At 36.9% G+C, this 26,470-nt stretch overlaps 1 protein-coding gene across 2 annotated transcripts; it reads right to left on the bottom strand.

Moving 5' to 3' along the window:
* Positions 1-1,402: 1,402 nt before the first annotated feature.
* Positions 1,403-26,192, bottom strand: LOC5572554. 2 transcript variants are annotated; one of them, XM_001654018.2, is made up of 5 exons: positions 25,762-26,191; positions 17,049-17,377; positions 14,662-14,922; positions 13,611-14,460; positions 1,403-2,686 (listed from the first exon to the last, which is right to left on the bottom strand). In XM_001654018.2, exons 1-5 carry the CDS (start codon positions 25,949-25,951, stop codon positions 2,631-2,633), a joined length of 1,686 nt encoding a protein of 561 aa, XP_001654068.2. In that variant the 5' UTR covers positions 25,952-26,191; the 3' UTR covers positions 1,403-2,630. The 2 variants fall into 2 exon arrangements, with proteins under 2 accessions (XP_001654068.2, XP_021704525.1); XM_021848833.1 differs by having other exon boundaries at positions 13,611-14,922; positions 25,762-26,192.
* Positions 26,193-26,470: the final 278 nt, after the last annotated feature.

Here is a 26,470-nt window from a genome sequence, read left to right as displayed (position 1 = left end):
ATCTAAAAACGTAAAGAGCATTGCATCCGAAATAAGCGATTGTTGCTCGGATCGATAGTAAGTATCCATTGTTTTGATCTAGGCTGACCAATTTCTTATTGGTTGTTTCCTTGATGTTTCGCACATAATAACAATACACTAGCGCCATCTTGTGAGTGTTATAAGGTTTGATGTGACTGAGTATCATTTAGTTGTTCAACATTGTCGAAGACAACAATTTTGTGTCTCATAACAAAACTTAGATGCAAGCAAATACAATATTTGCCCACTAGCGCAATCCAGTGAATGTTTTCCGAACTAATAAGTTTTCGGGCGAATAGATCTCATTCAGTTGAACACATTTGTCGAAGACACCAATGTTGTATCTCATCACTGAACTGAGATATAAACAATCAAAATGTTCGACCATTAGCGCCATCTTTTGAGTGTTTTCCGAACAAATAAGGTTTTAGGCGAATAGTTCTCATTTAGTTGATCAACTTTATCGAAGACACCATTTTTGTATCTCATGACTGAACTAAGATATAAGCAAATAAAGTTTTGGCTCACTAGCGCCATCTTGGGAGTGTTTTCCGAATTTATAAGGTTCTATGCGAATAGGTATTATTTAGTTGTTCAACATTGTCGAAGACACCAATTTTGTATCTCATCGTTGGACTGAGATATAAACGAAGCAAATATTTGTACGCTGGAAAGTTGTTTCATATGTTGCTTATAAATACGACATTTGTTGGCGTCTGTGCGCCACCTGGTGAGTTAATTCTGAATTAAAATAGTTACCAAGTGGAAGTCAGCAGTCCTGTGATCAACTTTGCAGAAGACAGTTTTCTCCTAAACCTCTTTATTTTCAAGATATTTGCACTACAAGTACTGTCCTATTTATAGGACGCTGGGCGTTCGGGGCTTCTGTCCTATTTTTAGGACGCTGGGCGGATATGGGTTAACAGCCAAAGAGCCATGTAAAAACTACAGAGCTTCATTCAACAGGTCTGTCAGAATTTCTCAAATTCCCACAAAAAAATTGTTTTCAAAATTTTGCGGTTTTCATCAACAATGTTTTAGAGAGCCCCACAAATCACAAAGTATTCAGAGAAAGTTAATCATGAATCCCTACCGTTTTCATTCTTTGATTTTCCAATCAAATAAAGTGTGTGTCTTTAAAATAGTAATTTGAAACGCGAACATTATTGTCTTACTGTTTGAGTTTGAGAAGCTAACCCAGTCTGTAGTTTCTTTTTATCAGATCACAAGAAGAGTGACTTTAGAGATCATTTTCGGATAAAAGTGATTTTTAGTTGCAAGTAGTGATTTTTTTGATGACCAGGTCGAAAATAGTGACCAAGTCATTGAAAAGTGTTCAAGGATTTCTCAATATTTTCACAGCAGAAAACCAAACCAATAATTTGATAATAAAAATAAACGTGTTTATTGCGAATGTAGAAATACCTAACATTCATTCTGTTTTCGTTTATGTTGCCACATGAATGGAAAATTTTACACTTATAAGTAAAAAATGAAAGCCGTCATTGCTAATCCATATGAAAACTTGACAATTCGACTATTGAAAAAGATTTTTGCGCGGTACACTGATACTGATGGAAAGGAGATTAATTTTCGTTAGACGACGTGTCAAATTCTCGGATTAGCAATAAGTTCAGCCAATCTCCTCTTTTGAGGTTTATTTTGGATAACTTTACTTCGTTAGCAGGTGCCGATAGTGTTCTATTAAATGCATTATCCAAATAATCCGACACGAACCGAGCTGCTCACTATCCGGTGGATTATTGTTATAACTGTAATCACATGTTCAAATGCTTGACGCGAAATTAAAGGATACCAAAAAGGTTTTGTGCTCAACAACGGGTTCAAAAGTTATTTTACAGATAGTACGTTGAAATGAAAATAAAGTTTGTAGTACTTAGTTATGATCACGGCAAGAAAGTATGAGATGTATGGCAAATGAAGAGTATTAGGACACCAGTCAGCTTATAGACAATATTCGATTCGTTTTAAACTATAACATAAGAAAAAAGTAGTTAAAAGAAGATTGAGTCTAAATAACCTTAAATCACTTTTGAGCACGATTAGTTTAATAAATAGAGATCTACATTATGGACGTATGTTTCGTGGTTGAATATCAGAATAAAATAGGAATTAATCTGATAAATTGTATCTTGTTCGCGAATTCAAGACATTTAGCTTAACTTAGACTATAGAAGGAGTAAACTAAGACATATGCTCAAATTTAACAAGTACGGAAGTTGGTATCATATTGCAATTGCTACAAAGATTCAATCACTTTACCGTTTATATGCACTTTATTCTAAGGATGTACGAAAAACAGTGCTGATTGCCTTAGAGTAAATAGGTATTTCATTTCCCTATAATTCTACATGTACACTACCTGGCTTAGGAAATGATGTCACGACATACTCACGCAACGGTTCTCTTCTCATCGTGATGGGTAAACAAGCACATTTACTAGTAACTTATAGAACATATTCTGTACCACAATATTCAGAATTTCGTATCTCAACCGAGCAAAGTCGTGTCTCCATTCTTTCAAATCTATTATTTCTATAGAACCCATAAGTTTCTCAACAAAACAGAAGAACTTGCTCAACGATGGTTTAGTTGCGCTCTGCGTGGCCCTGCTTCAGTGCATTGGGATCATCATATTCTCCATCTGGATAGACAAAAATAGAGTATGAAAAAAAATGTTGGTTCAGTAAGACAGCATTTATTTATGCAATAGGTACGTAACGCTAAACGTCCCGCCGTAACTCTTTTTGTATGAGTCGTAACGCTTGAACCTACTCCCTTTCCTCCTTTAAGCGTTACGTAGTTAGAAATTGTCATTTACGTTTGCTAGCATGCTTCCCTTAATTTTTTAATCGCGTCTAAGGTAACAAGTCTTTTGTGAACCTTTTTCAAAAATTTTTAGCGGATCATCGGAATATCTTTCCAGAGATTTTATAAAAAAAACTCAATAGATACTACCAGGAATCGCCTTAGATGTGTTTCTTAAGAGTTTTTTTTTATGGAATCTTATATCATGGTTCGATATTAGTGAAAGGGGTGGTAAAATGAACACAGTGCCTTTTACCGAGAAAAAACAAATTTGATTGATTTTTTATCACGCACGGACGATTTAGAGCATAAATCGAAGTGTTCGGGTTGATACGGAGGACAATTGAAGTGAAAATATTAACGAAAACTAAAATTTTAGAAAACAACGTTTGAAAAATAGAACTGACGTAATTTTTAGGTCGGGAGTCTTGAGGTTTTACAGTGAGATCAATATCGTTATGATATGATGTCAAAACTAATATAACCATAAATGGATATATTTTCGGGAATGAAATGAAAATTTTAAAAAATATTTGTTTTGCTCACGTTTTTTGCATGATGTTTATTTTACCCACATAGTGCATTTAAAATAAACATATCCATTGGTTTTTGCTAGCGCAGAAAAAATGTGAAAAATTAACTATTTCAGTCTGCTATGGACCTATGCACGGGTTCACTATTTGACGTTTGAGCGGTGCCGTGTTATTTACGTGACCATGGCAACGAGTGAATTCGGCACCGCTAAAACGTCAAATTAGTGAACTCGTGCATCGGTCCATAGATAACATCCCTATTTTTGATGTTGTGCGATAGCATTATACAATTTCCTCGTTTTTCTATCAAAAACAGGGTGATATCCTTAAGGTGTTCATTTCACCACCCCTTCCCCTATAGGGTTTACTGTTTATTTCGTTCTTAAACGCTAACAGTTGGGTGGTTGTTAGTGGTCGGGATGAGAGGCCGAAATACTCGCGGCGGCTCGAGGTTAGATGGAACAGGGTGTGAGGGACAAACATACAAATGGAAACTTCGCGTTGGCGCGAACAGGGATTACTTCAGAAATTTCAAGAGTGATTTCTTCAGATATTATTCTAGGAAACAACTCTACTCTAGGACATTTTTCAACAGATTCACTAATTACTGTATGTCGTTATCCAGGATATTGATTAGATACCCCGCGGAATTTGTAATGAAATGATTCGAAGTTAGTTTTGCTAAATTCCATCGGAATGTTTTTACGGAATTTCTCAAAATATGACGGTATATTCAATGCTGGTAACAACTGAGTGTCTTGAATATACGAATTTGGAGACACCAGGTTGGAAAAAGATACCATACAAGAGTCTATAAACCAAAGTGAATTCTCAGATGAGTTTTTAGTAGAATTCCTGGCATAATCCCTGGATGAGTTTTTGGAGGAACTCCTGCTGTGTTACTGCTCGTATTATCATATGTAATTTTTCATGAAATTTCCACAGAAATTTATTATAAAGTTATTTTAGGCACAAATTTGTTCAAAATTTCCTTCAGATATTAATCCGAAGTTATTTTTGGTCAGACATTAATTAGGCAAATTTTTTTATTTACGTTTTTTGAAGAATACCTCCAAGAATTGCGTTATAGATAGGATCACTACTAAAATTACCTCATAGTTTTCATCAGGAACTACTCCAAATATTTCTTTAGAAATTTTTCAAAGAGGTCCTATGTTCTCCAGGAATTTAAACAGTGATCCTTTCACAGATTTCCCTAGGACTTTCTCCAAGAAACGCGATTAGAAGATCCTAAAGAATTCAGCCAGTAATTTCTTCATAAGTGCCTTCAGGGATTTCTTAGAATTCCCTACAAAAATATTGTTATTCACCATGGTTCCCGTAGGAATTTTTATAAGGATACCTAACTTCAGGAAATACTCCAATCCTTTAGGAATTCCTCAAACAGTTGATTGTTGTTTCCCAAGAAGATCTTTAAAGAACTTTTCACGGCATTCTTCCAGCGATGTCTCGTGAGAAATGTCTTTTGAGAAAATCTATTTCGGTGTTTAGGCATTTCTGAAGAAAATTCTATTATTTATTTATTTACTTGGTGTTACATCAATTAGTTTGATAAAACCTCGTCAACGATGTTACGCTAATTTACTCGGTCCATGGCTGTGTCTCTCCAACTTCGATTTTGGCCCACGCTCTCCAGATCTTGTTGTACCTGATCAAGCTGCCTCGCTCGCTGTGCTCTCCGCCTTCTTGTACCAACCGGATTCGACGCGAACACTATCTTTGCAGGGTTGTTGTCCGGTACTCTTGCAACATGCCCTGCCCAACGCTCCCTTCCGACTTTCGTCACCTTCTGGATACTGGGTTCGCCGTAGAGCCTAGCAGGCTCCTGCACACCGCTAAACATGGTCATAAGCGCCCTTCGTTCGAAGATTCCAAGTGCTTGCAGGTCCTCTTCTAGCATGGTCCAAGCTTCATGTAAATTAGGGTGTCCCATTATTCCGCGACCATCAAGGATTTGGGTTCCCCGTCAATTTAAAGTTTCCTTTTGTTTTACATATACTTTCTGCAAAGTTTCAGCTCATTCCATTGAAATCTCGAGCATCGCAATAAGTGTTTAGAAATCTGGTACTTTAAATACTATGTGCATGCTAGAAAAATCTACGCAGTATGTGGTGATATTTCAAATATATCCTTCAAATGGATAGGGTGATTATAATGACGTCCCGTGCGGCCTTAACAAGGATCCGAGATAGACGAACTGATGAACCACCTCAAAAGTATCCCCGTCTATCGTAACACAGCTTCCTAGGCGGGGTCTGTCACGCTCGATTCCGCCTATCAGCATGTACTTTGTTTGTGACGCATTCATCACCAAGCCAACTTTTGTCGCTTCACGTTTTAAGCTGGTGTACAGGTCTGTCACCGTTCCAAATGTTCTGCCGACAATATCCATATCATCCGCGAAGCAAACAAATTGGCTGGATCTTGTGAAAATCGTACCTCGGTTATTGAACCCGGCTCTCCGCATGACACCTTCTAGGCACGAAAATCCATCACCACAGTCCCCGGCGGGATTCGAACGAATGGAATGTTCGCCCGAAATCTTCACGCTATTCTGCACAACATCCATCGTTGCTCTTATTAGTCTTGTGAGCTTCCCGAGAAAGCTGTATTCATCCATGATTTTCCATAGCCGCTTTAAAATCGATGAACAGGTGATGCGTTGGGATTTGGTATTCACGGCACTTCTGGAGGATTTGCCGTACAGTGATGATTTAGATGGGGCATATTAACCCTTGCTTTCACCCCTCCGGCAGCTGTTCCATTTACCATATTCTGATAATCAGCCGGTGCAGACAGGCGGCCAACCTCTCCGGGCCCATTTTGATGAGTTCAGCTCCTATACCATCCCTACGAGCTGTCTTGTTGTTCTTGAGCTGGTTGATGGCATTTTTAACTTCCCTCAATGTGGGAACAGGTTGGTGCTGGCGTAGTCACTTCCTCCGCTGTCGCGCCTGTGTTCTCCGTGCCATTCAGGTGTTCATCATAGTATTGCTTCCACCTTTCAATCACCTCATGTTCGTCCGTCAAGATGCTTCCATCCTTATTCCTACACATTTCAGCTCGCGGCACGAAGCCTTTTCGGAATGCGTTAAGCTTTTCGTAGAATTTTCGCGTTTCTTTTGAACGATGCAACTATTCCATTTCTTCACAATCCGCTTCTTCCAGGCGACGCTTTTTGTCCTGGAATAGGCAGGTTTGGTGCTTTCGTTTCCTTTTATATCGCTTCACGTTTTGTTGCGACCTTGCTGCAGCATTGCAGCCCGCGCAGCATCCTTCTCCTCCAAAACCCGCTTGCATTCTTCGACGAACCAATCGTTGTTGATGGTTGAAAGTTCTTTTAGAGACAACTGGATAAATCAGTGGTGGCAAAATATCTGGCAAAAATCCTGTGATAATTTTCAGGGTGTGAAAATTACTGAATGCAATAGAATTCAATAGAATTTTTTTTAAACATCCGCGAGGTATTTTTGAAGAAAAAATACCTTAGAAAGTAATCAATCAATTTGTGTAAGTTCTTAAGCAGTGGACTGAAAAAATACTAGAATAATTGCTGTAGTATTAACAAATGTGAAACCATAAACGAACATTTAAGAATTCATTGAAATGTCAATTGAGAAATTACTCGAAGAACTACTGTATCAATCATTGAAAAATCTCTTTGAGTAATAACTGGAGAAATCGGTGGAAGAATTAGTGGAAATATCTTGAGGAAATCCTGGGATAGTCCCTGGCATTTTTTTTTTTGAGTATTCCCTGTGGAAATTACTGGATCTGGTAGCGTTGGATTGCTTAAGCATCTACCGGTGCAAGTTCCGAAGAAATTCTTGTGAGCATCTTTGAAAGAATGTTTAGGATAATAGGCGAATAGATGGTTAGAGTCCGCGGTACAAAGCAAAGTCATGCTGAAGGTGTCTGGGTTCGATTCTCGCTCGGTCCAGGATATTTTCGTAATGGAATTTTCTTCGACTTCCCTGGGCATAAAGTATAATCGTACCTGCCACACGATATACGAATGCGAACATGGCAACTTTGGCAAAGAAAGCTCTCAGTTAATTACTGTGGAAGTGATCATTAGAACACTAAGCTGAAAAGCAGGCTTTGTCCCAGTGAGGACGTTAATGCCAAGAAGAAAAAGGAGAAGACAACTGTAGAGATGATTTTTTGGATCCCTGAAAGTATTCCTGAACAAATTAAATAACTCAGAGAATGTTATCTCAATGTCTATATAGGTACGTAGGGAACTTAGACATTGATAATGTAAGAATCTCAATGATGAAGCAGCATATGACGGATTTCACGCCAACTCGACACGCGATTGGCAGCACCCCTTCAGAATTCAATGAAACTTTCTGGATGTCAAAAGTATGAAGAAGTAAGAAACTAAGATACTTTGCATACTTTGTTTTTTTCAAAATCGATCAGATTAACATTTGGAAAGGGTCAAAGTTTTTTTTTACTTTTTTTTATAAACCCGTATAACTCAAAAACGGTAAGACCTACAAAAAAGTGTTGGGGGACTGTCGTGAAATTTCCTGACGTTTTAGAGAAAAATATTAAAAAAATAAAAACACATTTTCTACACTGAAAAAGAAATTATTCAAAACTTTAAAGTCGATTTAAAAAAACGGCCACTTCAGATTTTGATCATCCTTAAGCAAAAAGTTTCGTAATTAAATTTACTAAAAGTCGCCCATACATTGCAAATCGGGCATATTTTAGAGAAAAAAGTTTTTCTGACATAGAATTTTTTAAGTCCCAAAGTTTTTTTTTTACTTTTTTTTATAAACTCGTATAACTCGAAAATGGCAAGACCTACAAAAAAGTGTTGTATGGGGGACTGTCGTGAAATTTCCTGAAGTTTGAGAAAAAAATATTGAAAAAATAAAAACACATTTTCTACATTGAAAAAAAAAATATATTCAAAACTTTAAAGTCGATTTAAAAAAAACTGCCATTTTAGATTTTGATTATCCTTAAGCAAAAAGTTTCGTAAATAAATTTACTTAAAGTCGTCCATACATTGCAAATTGGGCAAATTTTAGGGAAAAACGTTTTTCTAACGTCGAATTTTTTTTCAAAGATTTTGTTTTAAACCGTCAAATATGATCGTGTTTTTAAGTGATAAATGAGTTTGAATCAGAAAATAGATTGTATTTTTTATTGAGAATAAAAAACGGAATTATACAGTGATTATGTTTCTTTAATGAAGGCAATCAATGGACTTCGCCTCTGCCTATGAGGAAATCAACTCCGTCTAACAATCCGACGGATTTTTATGGTTCTAAAGGTATCACAACAGTATTGCAAACATTGAAAAGTTACAACCTTATCCATATCCCATTAAATTCTCTTCTAGAAAAAGTTTTGTGAAAAATAACTTACTAAACGTACCTGCGTTAAACGCCAGATGAATAAGAAATACAGTGGGATTCCGTTTTTGGCAACAAAGTTGAAATTTTCAGTTGCCAAAAACGGAACCGTGCCAAAATTGGAACCCATATTTAAAATTTTATTTTTCAACTATTGGTTTAGAAAACATCATCACAATGTTAAAACATCATTTTTATGGAATCATAAGGCGTTAAGACTTCGAAAAGGTTCACTTCGAAGCATTTTCCCGAAGGGTTATACTATGCTATGAATCTATAGCCCCGTAATGTTAAATCTGGCAAACATTTTTCTGGTGGCGTATTTACGTCTCAACGTCTTCAATTATTTTTTAGAAGCTTTATGTATAATTTTTGTATAGGAGGGCCTTGTAAAACCAATAATCGCATAAGTGACTTTTATAGAAGAACTGAACATTTTCTTAAAACTATGAAAAAACATGATTTTTTCTTTTTACTTTGTTTCAAAGACGTATTTGCGAATCAAAAGCTCTTAGAAATGCAAAAGCTAGATATAGGTTTTATACCTACCTTATGAAATCAACTGAAATATACAGGATCCTGTTATGAAACCTCAAGAACCTTATAGGAATCTTCAGGTTCTCATAAGAAATCCACACAAAAACGCATGAGCTCTGATGCATCTTGCTAAGCATCCGTAGAATTTCGCATAGAGTTCTCAGGATCTTGCTTAGGAATTGGATAGGAGTTAACATCTTGGAATTCCGCTGCAATTTTGCTGAATATTCTCAATTCTCCGATGAAAAATTTAAAAGTTTATTATTATTAGGCTACCACTAGCACACCTCAAATCCCTCTAGGAACCTTTTCAAAATCCCCAAGATTTCGCCGGAAGTATTGAAAATACTACTAGAAATTCACATTATCCCGCTTAAAATATACAGGACGCCCTAGAGTTTATTAGGAATCATCAGATTTTGGACATAATCCTCCATGACCAGTTATACACTCTAAGGATCCCTCAACAAGCCCTCAGTGTCCACTTGGAATCTGCAGATATCCTCATGAATGCGTTAAAATTTCCGAAAAGTCCCAAAAGATCCAAGAATCCCTTAATGATTCTCCAGGGCACAGTTAGGAAACTCATAGACTTAGCTCGTGGGGGGCCCAGATAGCCGTAGCGGTAAACGCGCAGCTATTCAGCATGACCATGCTGAGGGTCGTGGGTTCGAATCCCGCTGGTCGAGGATCTTTTCGTAAAGGAAATTTTCTCGATTCCCAGGGCATAGAGTATCTTCGTACCTGCCACACGATATACACATGCAAAAATGGTCAATCGGCAAAGAAAGCTCTCAGTTAATAACTGTGGAAGTGCTCATAAGAACACTAAGCTGAGAAGCAGGCTCTGTCCCAGTGGGGACGTAACGCCAGAAAGAAGAATAAGAAGAAGACTTAGCTCGTAAGGAACATTTTGATGATGTTGAGACCCGTATCCTTGATTAACAGTCTTGACAAAATTTTGGATCGTCTCTCAACAAATCTAACTCCTTACAGAGTCTATTGAAAAAAAGGAAGGTAGCTTTAAATTGTTGACGCAGAAAGATCAATATACACACCAATACCACCACCAATATAAAAAGTTAAAACACTCTCAGTCATATTTATCGCACGCTTCAATGATATTCTTTAGAATAAATTGTAGTTTGGACTGTATTCGCATTTGTCATGTTATTTAATGAAATTTATTAAAATTTATGATACGCGACATTTTGCTGTACATATTTGTAACTATTACTGCGGTGTTTTTTTCAACATCGATGATTGTAAATTCATAATTATAAAGACAGTGAGCCAAACAGATGAAACAAAATTTCTGATTGTAACTCTGTGTGAGTCATAGATTTTTTGTTGCTCTTATGTCGGTGCTGGTGCTTTGTTCAAACAAGCTGTTCCAAATCTGAAGAACAGTGTTTTTTTATTTTAGCACCTACTGGCAGACTCAAGTGGGCTGGTCACTCAATATGAATGCCTAAGAAAAGATATTGGTCTTTAGTTGAGCTACTGGTGGAGATTATTGGCCTCATGAAACGTTGCCAATGTATGACCAATGACCATTCTGAAGTAAAAAAGCGCGTACGCGAGTCCTTAGTAGTTCGTGAGATTTGGGGAAATATTGACGAAAATGGAGCTCTGGATTGTAATCGGTGTGGAGTTGACATGCTATTTAAATGACTAAAGCAACAGACACGATAATATTTACGAAAAATTACAAATTGTAATGGTATTGAAAAATGTTGCCAAAAACGGATCCATTTTGTTGCCAAAATCGGGGGGTGCCAAAATCGGAGCATGCCAAAAACGGAATCCCACTGTAATGAATATGTTTGTATTGTTATCTACCTAAAAAAAGTTGATAAGCTCATAACTCATGATTTTATTTGCAAATAACAGTCTTCTTTTTCACGAAACAAAAAAGACTCCTTAAAACAAGGTTAAATACTGGTAATTAGCGACTTTTCTGAAAATTATAACGCTGCTCAAGGATATCACTGGAATAATTCCCAATTCTAAATTTATCATAAAAAAGATAATAAATTGGAAAATGTTAGTTTTATTATAATATCAGACCCATGACACAGTAGCAGTTCAGCTATTTATTACAAAATTGATAAATTTTGTTAAACAAATCAAAAGTTATTTTTAAGTCAGATGGAGCTGCAGCTCATTATAAAAATAGAAAAAAAATGCCAGCTTATGTAATTTCAAGAAAATACATGGATTGGAAGCAGAGTGGCACTTTTTTGCCACATCCCACGGCAAAGGCCCCTGTGACGCTATTGGTGGCACTCTCAAGCGAATGGCAAAAAAAGCAAGTCTTGCAAAATACTATGGAAACACAATCGCAACTCCGCGAGAACTATTCGACTGGGCAGTGAAACAAACTGATACATGTATCACCAAATTAAATTTCTGTTATATATCTAATGAACAATATGTTAAAATGTCAGAGGAATTCGTGGAATTGTTTGATAAGGTTAAAGCTGTCCCTGGTACCCAAAAATATCATTGTTTTATGCCTACTAGTGATACACAAATTGCAGCCAAATATTATACGAATTCAGAGGATGAACCAAAATATTCAATTTATTCTGTAAAGCCCAAAAATAATGTAAATATTCATGTGCAGGTACTACGTTTTAGGATATATAGCAATAATAAAAATAAAAACAAACCACGACTTTTTTCATAAGCATAATATAGATCCTTTCCAGACGCCTGTTAAGATTAGCTTTGACCAAATAAGAAATTAAATATTATTGTGATATCTTTCCGACCATAAAAAAACCCATCGGATTGTTAGAAGGAGTTGATTTTCTCATAAGCGGTATGGTGCGAGATCAATTGAATTTAATTTAAAAAAAAACTGTATAATTCCGTTTTATTTCTTTTAACTACTCCCAATAAAACAAATATAATCTATTTTGTGATTAAAACTCATTTATCACTTGAAAATATGATCATACTAGACGATTTGAAGCGAAATAAAAATTAAATAAAAAGTTCATTTTGGACTTAAAAAATTCGATGTTAGAAAAACTTTTTTCCCTAAAATATGCCCGATTTGCAATGTATGGACGACTTTTAGTAAATTTAATTACGTAACTTTTTGCTTAAGGATGATCAAAATCTGAAATGGCCGTTTTTTTAATCGACTTTAAAGTTGTTTTGAAGAAGTTTTGAATATTTTTTTTTCAGTGTAGAAAATGTGTTTTTATTTTTTCAATATTTTTTTCTAAAACGTCAGGAAATTTCACGACAGTCCCCCATACAACACTTTTTTGTAGGTCTTGCCGTTTTCGAGTTATACGGATTTATAAAAAAAAGTAAAAAAAAAATCTTAGGGACTTGAAAATTTCGATGTTAGAAAAACTTTTTTCTATAAAATATGCCCAATTTGCAATGTATGGACGACTTTTAGTAAATTTAATTACGAAACTTTTTGCTTAAGGATGATCAAAATCTGAAGGCCGTTTTTTTAAATAGACTTTGAAGTTTTGAATAATTTTTTTTTTCAGTGTAGAAAATGTGTTTTTATTTTTTTTAATATTTTTTACTAAAACGTCAGGAAATTTCACGACAGTCCCTCATACAACACTTTTTTGTAGGTCTTAACGTTTTCGAGTTATACGGGTTTACAAAAAAAAAGTTAAAAAAAACTTTGACCCTTTCCAAATGTTAGTCTAGATCTGAGACGAGACTCGCGAAGACGGTCTTCTTTTTCTGTGATTGCTGAGTTTTTTTCTTATTCCACGTTGTGTTTATACCAATTATGCACATGCTGTTCAAATCCTCACATGAACCTCTCAGTAAAAAATGATTGAGTTTGCATCACATCGAATCATAAATAGCCGAAATTTCATGCCAGCAAACGTAGCAGACATTATAAATAATTAAACTTCTGCTTAGATTTATCAACAACTTTGGAAAAAACTGCTCCACCGACTGAGGTTTTTAATAACAGTTTACTTTGAACACAATACTTTTCACTTTTTCAGAAATAAAAACGGTGGGCTGCATTTGACGTTTCGTGAGAGGGGAATCTGGGCTGCATATGACGTTGATACCCAGAAAGTTTCATTGAATTCTGAAGGGGTGCTGCCAATCCCTTTGTCGAGTTGGCGTGAAATCCGTCATATGTAAATTATATACGGTTTTGGTCGGTGTAAAATAGATTTGAAAGATGTGACAATCTGTGTGAAATTTCGGGAGTTCTCCCATTAAAATCTTGACATTGGGAAAAGCGTACTTCAAAATGATCATTTTCCCAGTCAATTAAGCAAATATTCGTACTCACCGTCTCCCTCGTCTTCCGCTTCCGGTAGTCCGTCCAGGTGCAGATCTTCCTCCATTTCGTTCGGGTAGTTATCGCCTTCCTTGCCATGATCACGCACGATCTCATTGATCAACTTTTCACCGATACCGTTCTTACCTGCAACCCCTTTCCTCTGCTCTCCCAGATGATGGTGCAGATCGTTGTAGTCTCCATGCTGCTGCTGCGGTTGTGGATGTGCATTCCCGAATATCCTCTGATCGTACAGATTGGTATCTTCTTCGGCAGCGTTTTCACCGTTCTGATTGGCATCTTTGAGATTGGGCTGCTGAAGCTGGTTGTTGTTGGCGCCAACTCCGCCACCAAGGTTGAAATCGTTGTCATTTAACACTTCATGAGCACCATTCTCCTGGTCGGCATTATTGAAGTTTAGATCTTTGTCACTGCGAGATCGCTTTTCGCCATTCGCATTAGCATTCTGATGGGATGCCGCATTAAGGTAATGTTTGTTCACAGCGTTCTCGCTGTTGTTCTCTTCAACCTTCATCAGATCTTCCATGTTATCAGGGAAAGGAACAACCCCTACTGGAAGAGCTTTTGAGCGAAGTTTATTGGCGGGCTTTTTGACTGAACCATTGGCTGGCGTCGTGGTAGAAGACGAAGACTTGGCGCCACCAGGCGGAACGACCGTCGGAGCAGCTAGAATAGGAACCTGCAGATTACTGTTCCTTTCAGAAGTTTTCTTATTCAAAGACGGTGGAATGGATGTAGACGTTTTCATCAACTGAGGCTGCTGAAGCACATTACTGGCTTGCGCCATTGGCTTCTTGTTCTCTTCATTGGTCGAAACGAGCGGCAGAGGCTTAGGAATCATCTGAAAATTTTCCACAGAATTAATTACTCCCCCGTCAACGACTGCGGCAGCGGCTGATTTGGGTTTAATCTGATCGTTAGTTTCAAAAGGCTTAGCAATAACACCACGACCATCTAGTTCTTGATCACCATCACGTATAGACCCAAGGCGGTTAGTTCGGTTGCTCAATACTACTGGAATTTTGTACAAATCTTGACTCACGGAAATCTGCTCAGCGAAATTTCTCAGCGGACCGGATTCGAGGATGCTAGGAGGCAGCTGGTCAAATATATCGCTAGCCTTAACATGATGAGGCATTTTTTCCGGTGGAATTTTGCACAGCTCGATGTACTGAGCGTTCTCTCTTTCCATCTTGTCGTTGTGGTCCTTCAATTTATCTATTGTTTTATCTTTGTATGCAAGCTTTTGCCTGTAAGTGCTTTCTATGTTGGCCTTTTCCTGTTTGAGTTGGACGATTTGGTTCTGAAAATAGAAAAAAAAGTTATTTATTAAATTAAAAAATGCGTGTCGACAAACCGATTGTTTATGAATAAACTAGACAGGACTGGTTGTAGATCTCTATTTAGAGATTTGATAACTAATCTAATGAAAGACTCTAATTTTAATAAGAACTCTTAAGTCTCTATATTAATCAAAACGATCTATACAGTCTCTTCTCTTTTTCTGTTTGTAGTGAATCCTGGTCAAAAATTCTAGAGGCTCCAGACAAACCTTCAGAATCTCCAACGCGATTATTTTACAGATTCTTCAGAAATTGCAAAAAAAGGCATAAGCAATTCTTCTAGTGATTTATCTAGAGATTTTTTCTGGAATACTTTTAGGAACTCCGCTTCTTTAGAAGTTCCTCCAGCGAGTCTTCCAGGAATTTTTCCAATAATTCTACTAGTAATGTTTCAAGCAATGCTTAGAGGAAATTCGTCAGAAATTGTAATTTTTATTTTTATTTAGTATTTCAACGTTACTTTCAGAAATTTTCACTGGGTTTACCATGATTTTTTCCAGGGGCTGTTCCAATATTAAACTCCTGAGATTCTTCCACTTATTCTTTCACTAGTGGGTACTCTAGAACAGTGGTTCCAAAACTTTTTGAAGCAGTGACCTCCTCCGAAGTTGTAAACATCCCACAGACCCCTAAAATGTATGTTCTCGAAATGAAAATTTATGGAAGATATAATTATGAATCAACAGATATTCTTGGAAGGCATACCCAAAAGTAGCATATGTAATACACCACAGATAATGTTAGAATTCTACTAAGCTCATCTGGAGCTTCCTAAGTTCATTAAAAATCTTATCAGGATTTCGCCAAATATCCTTCCAAGAGTCCGAAAAAAAGCCAAAACCATTTTTGTACGCCAACACATACTCCAAAGGTTTTTTCAGGAATTCAACCAGTTGTTCTCTCACGGATTTCTCCATAAATTCCTCCAAAACTTTCACCAAGAATATTTCTTTTTCTCCACGATTATTCCTGAAATTTCTCAAGGAAACTATTAGATCTTCATGCATGTATCCAATATTAATAAGGATTCAAGCGAGAGTTCCTCGAAGTATATCCCTAGAAATAACTCCAATGTTTCCTTCAGTTTTCTTAAATTTCTCAAAGCATTCATCCAGTAATTCTTCTAACGATTTTCATAAAATTTACTTCGAGACTTACGCGTAGGACTGCTACAATAGTTCAAACAATAATTTCACTAATGATATTTTCAGAAACTACTTCAGAAATTCCTCTACGAATTGCTTTAGCAATTTCTGTAGAGGTTCCTACAGTTTTATTTTTATTTTCTGTGATTCTGGAATTGCTTAATAAACTTGTCCATCACTTCAGATTTAAACAGACTTCCTCAAAATGTTGCGTTGCGATTTTTTTTTTTTAATTTTAGCCTGTAAGTTTTCTAAGGAAACCTTCAGGAACGATTCCATTAGAAATATTTGCTAAAGTAATCTTCGATTTACTGAAATCCCTTTCAAAAATTTCGCACATTGCTGGAACTAATATTGGAAACATTATCTCTGGAAGAGTCACAAAATGTAGGAAAAGCTGTCGAGGAATCATTTTAGGAATTCCTAAAGACCCTGTGGAAGAATCGTGAAGAATTTCTGCAACCTCTGCGAAGTATATCAGGATTCATTGAAAGTATTGTTCCATGGATTCCCTTGAAATGCTTCGGAAATTCCGCTAAAAACCCAAGCGGAAATTTGCAAAGAAATTCTTACAGTAGTTTCTGCTCAATTCCTTGCAGCAAATTCAAAATAATTCGTTCGAAAAACTCCATTAGCCTGCTTCTCAGCTTAGTGCTCATAGACTTCCACAGTTATTAACTGAGAGCTTTCTTTGCCAAGGTTTCTATTTTCGCATTCGTATGCCCAGGGAAATCAAGGAAATTTCCTTTACGAAAAGATCCTGGACCGACCGGGAATCGAACCCACACACCTTCAGCATGGCTTTGCTTTGTAGCCTCGAAATCTAACCACTCAACTAAGAAAAGCCCCATTCCATCTCATTCTTTAAGTTTAAAAGGACGAAGAAACATTGCTTGCTAATAAGTGTTTAAGACCTTCACCTATATCAAAATTGTACGCACCTTAAGATGCTCCACATCCGTCGCGGAAGCCTTCTGATGAAGCGACACCTTTCCCTGCAGTTCCGTGACCTTCAATTTGAGCGAGTTGATCTCCTCCAGTTGCTTCTTTTTCGCTTTGGAGCATTCCTCTTCCAGATCATCCTTCTGGGTCTTTACCAAATTGTAGTGCTGCTGCAAGGAAGCGTATCGAATGTTGGCTTCCATTGTTGCCTTGCTGTGCTGCTCCTTTTCATCCTGAGTCTTCTGTTGTTGCTCCAGGCGATTCTGTTCGTTTATCATACGCTCCGAAGCTAGCGAGTTCTCGAGCCTTAGCTTCTGATCCACCACCACTGAAAAAAAATTTGTGAAATAAGTCATTGAGTTCAAATACATCATAATAATTGCTAGGCCGGTAGCGACTGAGTCTTAAAAATAGATACCATACAGAAACTAAGGAAGTTAATACCAACCAGGAAACATGATTAAGCATAAGAATTTTCTCAGCGAATCCAGCTAGACGTTTCTCTAAGAACATTATTGTTATTTTTATTTTTAATTACACAATCATACTGTGTGCATTTTTTCATGAATTTCGTTCAATATACCTACAAAAATTCACTCTGGAATTTTTCCCAAGGATCATCCCATGAATTACTCCAGAAAATGCATCAGGAATTTCCTCAGCAAATCTTCCAAACATTCTCTCAGAAATTTTTTAAGGAAGTAATTAATCCATTGATTATTATCTCGATTTTCCTAGGATTCCCTCCAACATTTCCTTTTGAAATCCTTTTTTAAAATGACCAATTTATCTTCATTTTTTTAAAGTACAAATTATAAAGACAGCTCCACGTATTTTTACGAAATTCCACAACGATTTACCCATAAAAATTTCTTTAAGATTTAAACTTGAATTTTCATTCTGTATTCTGGAAATATTTCCAAAGGAAATCCTAAATACCTGATGAAGCTTCGGTAGAAATATTCGAAGAACTCCAGCAATGACCTAAGAACGTAATCCCGGTAAATTGGTAAGATAATTATTATAAAAATAGTTAATCGAATTCCTACACGCAGAGAATTAACAGCTATTCAAAATATTTTTTTTTTGTTTTCAATAAACCTTTTCAATTTGTTGCAATTAAAAAAATGCGAATATTTTTTATCAGAATAAAACACAAATATTGTTGAAGCAATCCTTACAAGAAATTTGTTGAAACAACAAAAGAAAAACTTTACATCAAATGAAAGTTTTATTTGTTTCAATTTCTTTCATCGTTGATTCAATTAATCATGCGTATAACATAAAAACTGGCCTGCCATTTTGGTTTTAATTGGAAACGGCGAGAATGTGGATATTTCTAGTGCGTTGAATTAGACCAAAGTGCAAGACGTGCAGAAAATGTATGTTTATGAAGTTCAGGTCATCGATTTTGCATCACAGCTTCGCAGCATTCATAAACTATAATCTAAGCTATTTCTGGTAAGTTTTAATAATTTTGTTCAAAATTTTTGTTTTCACTAAAGAATCTGCAATTATTGCAGTCAACTCCTACATGAGCTGGTGATTTCTTCCTTTTGCTTTGTCGCGGAGCGGATAAAGATCATCTTCCTGCCACCGGATTATGGAGCAAGTTTTATAAACTTACGTGAAATATAAATAAAGTAGGCTTTTAAAAGCGATTATCCTAATTTATTTCATTAAAAAAACGAGGTATCAGGGGACTGGGACCAACAAAAATGGATTTTTATTTCAAACAAAAACGTTATCGCATCAAAAAACATTGTTATTTGCTTCAAAAACGATAGGTTTTATTTCAATGCAAAAAATTGTTGTTTGAAAAGAAAAAGAAAGTTGAATCAAAAATTAATTTTGTTGCGCCACAATGAACCCAGCTGTCAAATTCAACAATAAATATGTTTAAACCAAATTACGATTTGTTATTGAAACAATGAAAGGCAATTATAAGCCGGCAAATAATACAGATATATTGTTGTAATGATACAGAATTCATTTGATTTTAAAATTGTTTTCTCTGCGTGTAGATAATATCACGCAGGGTTTTCTGTAAGAAATTCTTGAAAAACATTGTACATCCATTCAGAAGTTTGTGTAGGAATGATCAGATGATATACTTTAATAACTGTTGTATTATTTGCTGGTGTGATACCATACGTAACAAATTTATCAGAGTATTTTTTGTTGAAATTACTGAAGAAGGTAGCGTTGGAGTGCTGAAGATTTTTTTTGCAGAAAATTCTGGAGGAATTTCTCTAAGCATCTCTTCAAAAATTACCGTTTTTTGCAGGATTGGTGAAGAAATTTCTAGAAATATTGCTGGACAGATCCCTAGAGAAGTTCCTGATAGTATTCTAGAAAAAAAAAAAACTTCTGGAGAAATTATTAGAAGAATTCTTGAAGCATTTTCTTGAGAAATCCGTGAAAAGATTCCTAAAAAATAGTCACGTGGAATAGTCACGTTAGAATCTCTGAAGACCTCTGTAATTTTGCACCAGAATTCAGTATTCACTACTATAAGGAGAAAAAGGAAAATATGTACTTTAGAGACCATTTTAGTGAAAAAAAGACTTTAGAAACCATGCATTGAGATGAAACAGCTTAGAATCCAAATTCATTAATGTACCAACACTTTGAAGGCACAAATCTCGCAAAAGAAGTATAAAACGAAAAATCAATTTCTATTTTAACTTTACGCTCTAGCAACAAGTTCAAAATAAAAAGATCGATTTCGTACGTTCATTATTTCTGCAGATTAGTGCCTTTGAAATCGTGAGTAGGGGTACAGGCCGGCCATTGTGACAGCCATGTGCGGATTCTGAAATGTTTCGCCTTAACACAAGAGACTTCCATTAAAATAGAGACCAAGTATTAAAACAGAGACCTGCTGCCAGCTCTGTGGAGAAACTTTTCTAAGCATATCTTGAAAAAATTCTGGACGACCAAAAAAAAACTAGGAATCGAAAAAGACTATACAGGAACTAAAACAAAAATAACTCAAACCGGAATTAGGAGACAAACATTCTCATAAGACTCTTTTTTTTTTCAAAAAATCCCGCCAGTATTTTTTTTATAAATATTTTTATTTTTTGAGAATTACAGCTATTACTGCATACATTTTATAATTCCAATAATTTCATCAGAAGCTAATGCAGATATTTGCCCAAAAAATTCATTTAGTGAATCTCTAACGGCCTCTCTAAAGAATTCCACCGTGAAATTAAAGATACCTTGAAAAATTCATTTTAGATTTTTTAAAAGATAACCATAGAAAGTACTTCTGAGACTCCACCATGAGTTTCTTCAGGAATTCCTTCTTTCCCAACTTTTTGTGAAAATACTGGAATTAATCCAGTGATTTTTCAATTGATTTCACTAAGATTTCGTTCAAGATTTCCATGTGCTAAACGGTTATAGTTTCTCGAGGGATGTCTCCACTGATTTCTTAGGATTTACTCTAGAATTGTAGTTCAGTTTTTTAAAGATTTCAACCAAGTCTTTCTCTAAGGTACCTTTATAGGTATTTCAGATTTCCTATGATTTCTTCAGAAAGTCCAGCAGAAATTCTTTGAGAAATTTCTCAAGGTAGTTCTTAACGAAATTACCTTGGGTTTTTTTAACAAGGATTTGGTGTGAAAGCTTTAGGGCAAGTGTACCATTAGTGGTGCACCTAAGGGAAAACTGCTTAAACACGGTGTTAAGATCATGAAATATATGATTTTAACGTATCATTCGATAGATCTCAAATCCTTCTATCATTCAAATGTATAAAAATCACGATTCATTTGAAATTTCCCTGCAAAAAGCCTTGCACCAATAATAGGAACACTGTTCCTTTAGTGGAGGTATATTTTAAGGATGGTTCCTTTAGTGGCGCAAACCATTGATTTCTTATGGGACCCTCCACTATGGGTACTGATGCACCACTATAGATGCAAAGGAGCAAAAAAAATAAGCAAAATAATTGTTTTAAATAGTTTTACGGTTAAATTTCATGAATATTATTCGATTCCTTGTATCATTTTCGCATCGTACATAATACAAAAATATCACATAATCATTTATTAGCGCGAAACATGCCAAAACACACTACCTCCACTATTGGAGCTACCTCCACTAAGGGAGCGTTTGCCCTAATGAAATATTAAAGAATCCATAGAGATTTAACTTGGAAAATTAGTCGAGTATTTTTATAAGAGCTGCGGGGGTAATTTTTGTATGAAGTGTTAGACAAATTTGAGGAGGAACTCAATTATAAATCACTGCTCGAATTTATTGTGGAATTCTTCGAAGAATTCTAAATATATCTCCTATCAGTTTTGAACAATTTTTTGTACAATTTGTTGTCCGAGAAGCATATGAATTTCACTCATGGCAACTTGTCAGTTTCACGAATTAGCTACATGGGTCTCCCCCAGGGATCATGTCTGAGTCCCCTTCTTTATAATTTTTATGTGAGAGACATTGATGACTGTCTCATGGAAAATTGCTCGTTAAGACAGCTTGCAGACGACTGTGTTGTTTCTGTCACAGGACCAACAGCAGCCGAACTACAAGGACCTTTACAAGATACTCTGGACAATTTGTCTACTTGGGCCTTAAAGCTGGGTATCGAATTCTCTGCGGAGAAAACTGAGATGGTTGTCTTTTCAAAGAAACACAAACCTGCCAAGTTTCCGCTTACACTCATGGGTAAGACAATCACTCATAGCTTGTCTTCTAAATATCTCGGGGTCTGGTTCGACGCCAAATGCACCTGGGGGAAACACATTGTGTATCTGACACAGAAATGCCAAAAACGAATCAACTTCATGCGAACTATAACCGGAACATGGTGGGGAGCCCATCCGGAAGATCTGATCAAGCTGTACCAAACAACCATCTTGTCGGTCTTAGAGTACGGTAGCTTTTGCTTTCAATCCGCGGCGAAAACACATATGCTGAAGATACAGCGGTTTCAGTACCGCTGTCTTCGCACCGCGCTAGGCTGCATGAACACGACTCACACAATGAGTTTAGATTAGAGGTACTTGCAGGAGTACAGCCCCTGACAGATCGTTTCGCGGAGTTAACACTCAGGTTCCTCATCCGTTGTGAGGTTCTCAATCCATTGGTTATTGAAAACTACGAAAAGCTGCTTGAACATAACCCTCAAACTCGTTTCATGAGTGTGTACTACTGGTACATGACGCTGGAGGTTAGCCCATCTTCGGTTAACACCAATCGTGATAACTTCCTAGACTTCGACTATTCCTCTGTAGTATTTGATTTGTCCATGAAGCAAGATATCCATGGTATACCAGATCACTTTCGTTCATTCGTTATCCCTCCCATGTTTGCAAGTAAATTCGGGCATGTCAGCGAGAACCGACAGTTCTTCACTGATGTGTGTGTGTGTGTGTGATACAATCCACCTCCCACTGGCCGGCAGTGCTTTTATGGAAGAAAATTGTATGCATGTATTTAATAATACCCTTCGATATCTTTATATCTGCAGACAATTTTAGCCCAGGAGATGAAAGGTGATAGCTCTACTGAAATTCCAACGACCCATTTCAAGAATGGCAGTAAATACACACACATTCTGAGGTCATTTTCATTTACAGTAAGCCCCGCATAAAAACATCCAGATATCAAATGGATATATGCAATGTTTTTACACTTCCCGAATCGAAAATTATATTTTCGACTCTGGCACGTATTTAGTTTGAATTGGTAATAAGTGAGTAAAGTAAACAATAATAAAGAACGATTTTACCAGGATGTGAAGCAGTTTTTCTCCGTCGCCGCACTGGGGTTTCCGTAAAATACTATACACTTTTTCACCGCACTCCACGCGTAACACGTTCGATCCTGCCCGCATCACCCGCCCCCGCAGGAGCAAGCGTCGCAGTCAAAGGATCACACACTACTACAAAACAGGGGAAAAAATTCTCCGGCAACGAAAATACGCGCGAATCCGTCAGCAAAATCAATCGGACGACGAAAAACCGAACTGTCCTGCTTGGGCTTCACAAAGCACTCATCCAACCGACAGTTCTTCACTGATGGGTCAAAAATGGATGATATCACTGGTTTCGGTGTTTACAACGTTTCTCATAGCGCCTCCTTCATGCTTCAAAAACCATGTTCTGTATATGTTGCTGAACTAGCAGCTATACATTACACCTTAGAGTACATCAGTTCTCTCCCACCCGAGCACTTCTTCATTTTTTCCGACAGTTTAAGTTCTCTGGAGGCTGTTCGGTCAATGAAGCCGGTGAAGCACTCAGCGTACTTCCTGAATAGAATACGCCAGGCATTGAGTGCTTTGTCAATTCGCTCTTACACTATTACCCTAGCTTGGGTCCCTTCACATTGCTCCATTCCTGGCAATGAGAAAGCGGACTCTCTGGCTAAGGTAGGCGCTAAAGAAGGCGATGTTTACGAGCGTCAAATCGCCTTCGAAGAATTTTTTGCATTGGCCCGTCGGGAGACCTTGATCAGCTGGCAACAGAAATGGAGAGACGGAGAAATGGGTAGATGGCTGCATTCCATATTTCCACAGGTGTCGAAAAAGTCATGGTTTAAGGGGTTGGGCATGAGCCGTGATTTCATTCGTGTCATGTGTCGGCTTATGTCTAATCACTATTCGTTAAGCGCGCATACCCACCGTATTGGGCTCTCAGAAAGCAATCTCTGTGTTTGCGGCGTGGCTTACCAGGATATCGAACATGTTGTGTGGGGATGCGTTGAGCATCGTGGCGTCAGATCTGAGCTGACTAAAACTCTCCGGATCCGAGGAAAATAGCAGAAACCTGTCAGGGAAGTGCTGGCGGGCCTTGATTTAGAATATATGAATTTAATCCATCTGTTTTTGAAGCGTATCAATATCCGGGTTTGATTGTGTTCGTTCCCTGTCTTTCTTTTTCCCCTTCAAATTGTCCTCTTCTCGTCGTGTCTCCCACAAACCGTTTCTGTTTAGTTTCATTACAGATCTGGACATCCTGTCCCTTCAAGCTTCATCAGCTTAGTAGTCTAAGTAGCTTAAGAAATTCCAAAAAATCCTTTCCTTCCCTGTTTCAAATGTATCCACTAACCTTAAAACTTCCGCAAACTAACATAGTTTTTAAAATAAGTTCAAATTTCAAAATGTAAATAATGTAAAAAAAAGAAGAGATTTCGGCTCTGTTATGCCCTACGGCGCCTGAGCCTGCCAAATAAACGAGATAAGTAAAAAAAAAGGCGGTAAACATGAGTTGAACAATGATTTTATTATGGCAGATCGAAAAATGCTTTTTAGCTGCCACGCTTTAATATGTTGTTGTACTATAGTACAAAGATAACAACCAGCTAATGAAAGTAAATTAATTCCAACTGGTTGTGTATAGAGAGCCTCATACTTAGGATGAGCGGTGAATGGCGCCCTACACATGTATCATTGGCATACATGTTTTTCGGTATCATTATACGTTGTTCACATTTATACTTTTTTCCTACAAACACAAATGTTTTATCTTGCATCTAGCGCAAAAAGTTGCAAAAAATAAAAAAAAAACGATTTTTGACAAAATTTAATGTGTTGAAATGCTGTTAAATGAGCGGTGAATGGCGTCTTTACGGTACATTCATCACACAGACGTGCTCACATTATTATGGGTCAACTAGTCACTCTGTTCCACACGCAATTCGAATTAAATGATTCATAATAGTGGGCGACGCTTAATAGTGTAACCACTATAAATAGGTACTTAGATATACCATTGATGGATACGTGAAGGAATCAAAATAAAAATGACTGTAAGAAGTACACTGAAAAAATCGTCGTAGAAACTACTTGAGGATTTCTTATAAGGCTTCCTGGAAAAATACCCTCCTCTCTGAATTTCTTTAAAAACTTTTGAATAAACTTTTAAGGATTTTCTTGTATGGACTGTGGAAAGCTTTAGAAGATCAGCTAGAGTAACTACTCTATGAATCGATGGAAGAATTTGTGGAAAAATTACTGAGGAAATCCTGGAATCTGGGAAAAAATACGAAGTAATTACTGTGGAAAGGTAGTTGCTTTAGATTTCCTGAATCCAATTCTGGACACATTATTTTAATGAATTCCTTCAATAATTATTATTATTCCTTAAAAAATCTCTGGAAGGATATTAGGACTGATATCTAGAAGAGTTCGTGGAAAATCTCTATAGAAATTTCTGGAGATATGCCTATATGAGAAAGTATTTCCAGAAGAAATATTTGAACAATCTTTTTGAAAATGGCTGAATTCTAGTTTTTGTTTACCCACATATTGATAATTCCATGGATAATTCTCCGGAGCAGTTAGTGAGCGAAAATATGATAGAGTGAAAAAGAAATTATCCCCAGAGTTGAATGATTATCGGTTATCCTCCGTCGTAACTCTAGGGAAAATTAGTGTGAGCGAAAAAAGATGTTCGCGTGAGGAAGTGAAAAAGCATTCTCCTTACGTGCGAAAAATCGTTGATTTCGCATCATTGAACGAAAATTCAGAACCCTGCTTTTTGATGACTTGCATTGAAAGACCAACTCAACAAAAATGAGACATGCTACCTTAGGTACTAGAGACCTTAGGTATTATTATGAATGAAGTCTTGTCGAAAAGAAGTGACTTATTAGTGACTGGTTTCAAAATACGTGACCAAGTAACAAAAGAGTGACTCGCTACCAACCCTGTTGTACCCAAAACATAATATTTGTTGACCTTACCTTGCATTTTTGCTGAGATGGCTTCTTGCTGCTGCTCGCACCGGATTCCCAGCTGTCGCAATTCGTCCAGCTGCTGCTGTGAGCTATGGAAGATAGCCACGAACCCGGCCATCAGTATCAGTATGCCAAGCCCGATGAAGAATCTACTGCGACTAGCCCTGGCAACTAGTCGCGGAGCGGTCATTTTCATTGGACTGTGGTGGCGGAACGGATTCCGCAAGATTTCAATTTTCAGTGATGGCACACCACACAGCACTTGATCTCCAAAAGTTTGACCTTTTATCGCACGTTATTAGACCATTGACGCAACTATAATTATTACTTTCTAATCAAACTCTGGCTGCTTCCCGAAGATCGTGTGCTCCGTTTTTACTTCTCCCGTTTTTATGGATCAAAAGCCAGCAAAGAAAACGTCAACAAAAGATGTTTTTGCCCTTCCTCACGTATTTTTGTCGAAGTGTGCGTGACAGTTCACTGCGTTGATAGAATGAGGGGTAGGATGGTAGAATGTTCGAATTCATTCTACACGGAGAAAACAATCCATGACTCTAAAAAAACGGATAAATCGGAAAATGCTATGGACCAATGCACGAGTTCACTATTTGACGTTTGAGCGGTGCCGTGTTATTTACGTGACCATGGCAACGAGTGAATTCGGCACCGCTCAAACGTCAAATTAGTGAACTCATGCAAAGGTCCATTTAACATA

Source organism: Aedes aegypti, chromosome 3, assembly GCF_002204515.2.
Source record: "Aedes aegypti strain LVP_AGWG chromosome 3, AaegL5.0 Primary Assembly, whole genome shotgun sequence".
Classification (NCBI taxonomy): domain Eukaryota; kingdom Metazoa; phylum Arthropoda; class Insecta; order Diptera; family Culicidae; genus Aedes; species Aedes aegypti.
The sequence above is the reverse complement of the archived record's forward strand: the minus strand, read 5'-3'. Positions and strand labels throughout refer to the sequence as shown.